A 6,000-nucleotide genomic window follows, 5' to 3' on the forward strand; every position below is an offset into this window, starting at 1 on the left:
CAGACAACAGCGAGCAGTAGATCCAGAAACAGCCTGGGATTTGAGAGTCCTCACTGTTTTTGATCAAGAAACAGTTAACTAAGCTAGCTACTCCTTAAAGCCAGAGTCTTGATTCATTCCTTTGGCCATGAGGGGCAAAAGAACTCCTCAAGAAGAGCTCTTTGGTAGATTATTAGGTAACTGGTGTCTACAACGGGCCTGAAGCAGCATTAGTACTCATTAGTAGTCATTCTTCTCTCCACGGGATCAATGTAAATATTCACTCTCCTAATAGCTCTGCTTTTGTCTCCTGACTGTCTCTTTAGCTGCTGGATGTTCTTCACCTGCTATTTGCTACCTCTGCTGCTGTTTGTTTCTGGGCAGGTGGTTTACAGTGGAGACATCAGGACTCATCTATCTGAAAACAGCTTCTCACTGCTGCTGGAAACACAGACTGAGCCACACAGTAACTGGCCTGTCAAAACCAAAACTACAGGCTAAAAGAGGCTGAAAAGCTTCCTGTTGCTATCCAAGAAGCTTTTGTGAAATTGCACATTTATCATCTTAACTACTCACATAAAAAAAAAAAAAAAAAAAAAAACGGGTTCTGTCATTCCCTTGTGATGTTTTGGTGCCACGTTGGCATTGCTGTTGCACTGTGGTTAAACAGTTGGCCTATTTGTACAAGCCTAAATATGTAAATCAGTTTTCTGCTGGATGCATTAAAATCCTTTCTTTAGGCGCCAGTGTTTTTCCTGCCATTCTGTGGAAATGAAAATCAAAATTTCAATCAATTAACAACATGACTACTGGAGAAAAAACAGGTAACAGGGGATGAAACTATATTTTTGGTTTGGCAAGACAGCCAGAGAGGAAAGATACAATCTTCATTCAGGACCAAGCTATAGGACAAACACATGCCACCCCCCATACACACAATGGACTGACCCAGCATCATCTCAAAAGATTTTGCCCTGTGCTGGAACTTACTGGATAAAAATGGTCCAGTATTAAATTCAAACAGGTATCTGATCTATTGTGAGTCTAAAATGTGTTAATTGGATTTTAAAACCTGTTTTCAAATTCTCAAATCAGAAAATGGGTAAGAAAAAGGGTTTTCCCCACCACAGGCCACAAAAAAATTCCAGTGTTATTGTATGTGGTCAGTACACAGAAAATCACAGTAATCGCCCGTTTATCTGCAGCTATACAGTGCCAATAAAATGAGGCTTCACATGTCAGACAGATTTGAAAAGAGTGTGAGGGCTTTCATGGAGACACTATGTTCTATAGTGGATGTCAATGCATAATTCAGCAGAATTATCTGCAAACAAACAGTGGCAGATGTGGATATATTATTTAAGTACAAGTCACTAGCTATTAGGCATATGCCCATCTTCCATTGCCTGTGTGTGTGTGTGTGTGTGTGTGTGTGTGTGTGTGTGTGTGTGTGTGTGTGTGTGTGTGTGAGATAATCCAAACATATCAGGCTGACAGACTCGCCTATTGATCAGATCAGTCACTAAAAAAAAACAGCTCCAGGATTCAAATACTCAAATTCTCCATCATCAGCTCAGACTGAACCCATCACTGTACTTTCACCTTCAGTGAACTCTCACTCGCAGTCTCAACAATTAAACAGGACCACAGCACAAAGTGCATTAATGCACTACAGCGGGGAGACAAAACCACCCAAAGCCTGGTGGAAAGTTACAGGAAATCCACTGATGAAAACACGATATGCGGAAAATAAATAACTTAAAGAGGATTAAACGGCAGAATTTGGTCCAGATCAACGCGGAACCTTAATTGTCAAGGTTGAAGAAAAACTCTGAGGGAAACAGTATTTTCAGCTTGACCACCTGCGTTTTGCTAAACGTGCATGAGGAAAAATAAAAAGGTAAAACATCTGAATTCATAGTTTCCTCATCTGTGAAGAGGAAATTCTCTTATCTTCAAAACAAAACCTTTCCGGGAAAGCTATGATCAAAAGCAGCCCGACTACCTGCGTTTGGAGTTTTTCCAGCCCTGTTTTAAAAGCCTCCAGTAGTTTTCCCCCCTCAGTTCATCCTTTTTAGGTTTTAGTTAAAGCCTGGACATCATGTTGGGGGAAACCACAGCGTCATGCAACTGCTCTTAGCTGAACGATTAAGGAGTTTAATTAAGCATTACACGGAGATATGTTTAAGATACACTGTGCGGACCATTCGTGTATAGTGAGGGGCGTGTGCGTAAATGTGGAGATGGCTAGGATTTGTTACGCATTTTAAAAATGCTTTTTGTCCATTTGAACCATTAGTGGGTAAAGCTCTCTGTCTGTTCCGTCCTGCCCCTCACCCCCTCCTCCCCCCTCTCCCCCCTGTGTGTGTGCGTGTGTGGGTCTGTGTGTTTTCTCCTGTCAGCGGACCTCGCCGTGCTCCATGTGAGCGAAAAAAAAAAAAAAGACGCAACTACACGGGGCTGCTGGTGCTGCCACTCCGGAGCGCTCTAGTGATGCAAAACCACTAGAAACACACGCAGAAAACATCAACCAGCGCACGTTTGGTATTTCAGCCCGTTTTCTAACCCCGTTAGTTTCCCGGAAAAGAAGTGAAAAGGTGTAATTTCTGACCTGCTGCCAGTTCTCCTCCAGGGAAGGCATCGCGGAGAAATAACCAGTGTCATGAACGAGTTGGAGTTCCTGGAAAATACTGTAATTCGCCAACACATCCATGCTTGATTCAAGGAAAACTCAGCAAAGAAGTCCGGAATCCAAGCGACTGAAACGCACTTCTTTCCTCTTCTCTGACTTGTCAAATAAAAAAACAAATGCTGGAAACCCCCCAGCTGGTGCAGATGAGCGCACCTTAGCACTTTAGTAAAAAAAGAAAAACGTTAATAAGAAAGAAAGAGTTGGTTATTTTATCTTTATCAAAGCAATCCCGTCTCCTCTCTGCTCGCTGTGTCACGCCTCTCTCCTCAGTTCTGGCTCGGGGGTGCCAGATCTATTTCCGCATTGCCAGATTGCCAATAGGTCTCCGTACAAGCTGCCAGGTTGCCAGGTTCGCTCCTTCAGCAACAGACTGGACCCCGCTGCAATCCAGGCGACCGGTGAGAGAGGGGAGGGAGGCAGGGGAGGAGCCACCTGTCAATCAATTTCATGCGTGACCTAATAAGGTAAATAGGGTTGATGATGTCACTGGCGTCCAATTAAGGAGGTGTTGAGACTGAGGGAGTGGGTGGAGTTTTCCGGGATGCAGAGATGCTATTGGCTGCAGGGGGCTGTCAGTCCAGCCCTAGATGGCAGTGAGGGGTGAGTTATTTTTAGAGGCCTATATAAAACCAGCAGCATTCCTGTCTCAGTCATTACAGGCTGCACAGGCAGAGGAGAGAAACCATGGGCGCTGCTGCTGCTGCCGCTGCTGTGAGAAAACAACGACAAAACCGCAGTAAACAGTGGAGTGAGTCTGCAGAAAGAAGCAGATGGGCGTCAGAATCAGCAGTGGTGACGCTGGATATAAAATGCACTTGTTTTTCTGACAGATTCACTACAGAACCTCCTCCATGTGGTTTCCATGTGGTGATGTGTGCACGGAGCTGCACTGGAGAGAAGAGTTCAGCTCGATCCGCCCACCTGTCCAGTCTGCAAGAGTTTACCCCCCTTTCTCCAGGACTACAAATAAATCCACACTCATCAGCATTTTTGTGGCCTCACCATAAATAAACATCCTCCTGATGAAATCACAATGTGCCCAGATGTAGAATACTTGTACTAACAAGCAGTGGCGCTCCTCTACCTGAGTAAAACCATTGATAATTACAGGCTTTCACAATACTACTACACATATGTAGGCCTCATGTACTTAGTGCTAATGATGAGAGTGCACAAATTTGTCAGGTAGTGAAAACATAATGAATTGAAATGAAGGTCTAAAACTGCAGACATGGAACTTGCGAAGGTTAAATGGCGTCTCAACCTGTATATATAACGGTGCGTTTGTCTTGTGGTGTCTGAGCCATGTAAAAGACAAATTTCTGTCACCATGTGATAGACAATAAAGTACCCTGAATTGGCCGTAATTCTTGCTGTAAAGGGAACCATAAACCCTTTTAAAGGATCAGATGGCAGAAATCATTTCCAATAGCCTCTCAAAATGTTTGATGGGCTGCTCGCTTGTATTAAACCAATAAACTGGTGGGTTCTTACAAGATGATTGGGTCTGTAGCTTCTGTGTTGCACACCCATCTCTTTCCTTTCTTCACATTTTTTTCTATTGTCCATATTTTTTCTTTTTTAATCCTATCATCCCTCTTTCTTTCCCTTTCATCATCTCTTTAACATTCACCTTTGTGTTATTTTATTTTTTCTTGTTTCTAAAATTTACCTTCATTTTCTCATCAGTTTTTCTTTATTTCGTTCTTTTCCTCGTCTCTACGGTTCAGCTTCCTGCACTTTTATTTTGTCATCAGTAACTTTCTACTTTCAAAGCTTGCACCTCATTTTCGGAAACATTCATCTACCACTGACATTAGTGTCCTTCTCCGACACCATTATTGTGACAGACACAAACTGCAGCAGGCATCCAGCTACTCTTACAAATTACATTAATTGATTTAATGAGGGTGCAATAATTAAAGGTCAGAATTTGAAACTCAAATGTGATGTCTCAGACAACACCAGTCTCATTTTGATCAAATTTGGAGGGTAATGCATTCTGGCACTTTGTTTCAGTATTAAACAAAGCTTCGCTACTGATGGAGGTGGTTTTATTAAAGGTCAAAATTTTATCTTAGCGTCCCACCTCTGGTCCAGGTTTGATTACAGTTACAGGGAGACTATTCCTGGGGTTAGAACCTGGAGAATGAAGTTTTGTTGATGCTTCCAATCATCTCTCTCTTATGTAACAGCCACATGATGTGTAAGCCATGCTGAGGATTTACGTGAGTTCACACTTGCTTTGTGTTGTTGTGTGCATGTGCTTCTTCTCGCTGTCTTTCTCGGCTTCTTCAACAGTGTCTCATCCCTCGGGGACAGACTACCAGTCTCTGAGGACTACAAGGGCCAGATGGCTTCTAGATTGGCTGTTTCAGGACCTTTTCCCCATTGATTTTTACAGCTCAGCCTGCCACCGGAGGAACAGAGGAAGGAAGGAGGCGCAGGGATCAATACTACTACTAACTGCCTATAAGGCCCTTAACAGATTCACGTGCAACAACCTTCCCATCACTATTACTACTTTTATCTATTGTAGTACCTCTACAGTTCCTCGTACTATTGCTGAACCTATTTTATATTAACAACTTCCACTAGTACTTTCAGCAATAACTATCAATAGCTCAATTACCAGCCAGTATCATTTATCCAACACTGCTATTACTGACACTACTATTATTCCTCTGCCGACTTCGCTATTCTGCCATCACCTCCAGTAGTACATTTCTCCTACTAGTATCATAATTACTAGTGATAGTCAAGCATTACTTCTACTACTACTACTACTAGTCCCTGTCCTTCTGCTACTACTGCCACCATTAGCAGTCATACTACCCATCCTCCTCCTCCTACTACTCCTATTACTTAGAGTAGTCCTACTGTACCTTCCTTAGTACTACTACTACTACAGTACTGCTACACATACTAATGCTACCAAAATAATAACAATTACTACTCCACTACTACTACTTTTACCCTTAGCTACTATTACAATTACAAACACAGACAAGTAGAATTACTGCAATAATTCTGCTATAATTCTACTACATAAATTGTATTCTACTATTATTGCAGCTCCTGTTAGTACCACTAGTATTTAAACTGACCCATGTCCCTCTTTAAGTAACGTTTTTATACTACTCTTCTTGTTTTTCTTTTACCCTCATTTCTATCTTTTTTCTTTCTTTGTCTTCTCCATTGTTGCAAATGAAGTGGAAAGCAAGAAAAAAGGAGAGAAATTATTAAAAAGACACAGGGAGGATTAAGAGAAAACAGAAAAAGGAGCGCCAGAGAGAGAAAGAATTTCACGGTAAAATGGATCTCCAGTG

At 42.1% G+C, this 6,000-nt stretch overlaps 1 protein-coding gene across 1 annotated transcript in view; it reads right to left on the bottom strand.

Annotated features, from left to right (window-relative positions):
• klf7b (Kruppel like factor 7b) overlaps window positions 1-3,061 on the bottom strand; it is a 57,791-nt gene extending 54,730 nt beyond the window's left edge. Inside the window, exon 1 of the mRNA XM_026295281.2 lies at window positions 2,591-3,061. Coding sequence (XP_026151066.1) covers window positions 2,591-2,692 — 102 coding nt within the window. The 5' untranslated portion in view covers window positions 2,693-3,061. The remainder of the gene's footprint in view (window positions 1-2,590) is intronic.
• Between the last annotated feature and the right edge of the window lie 2,939 nt (window positions 3,062-6,000).

The sequence above is a fragment of the Mastacembelus armatus genome, chromosome 21 (genome assembly GCF_900324485.2).
Source record: "Mastacembelus armatus chromosome 21, fMasArm1.2, whole genome shotgun sequence".
Taxonomy (NCBI): Eukaryota; Metazoa; Chordata; class Actinopteri; order Synbranchiformes; family Mastacembelidae; genus Mastacembelus; species Mastacembelus armatus.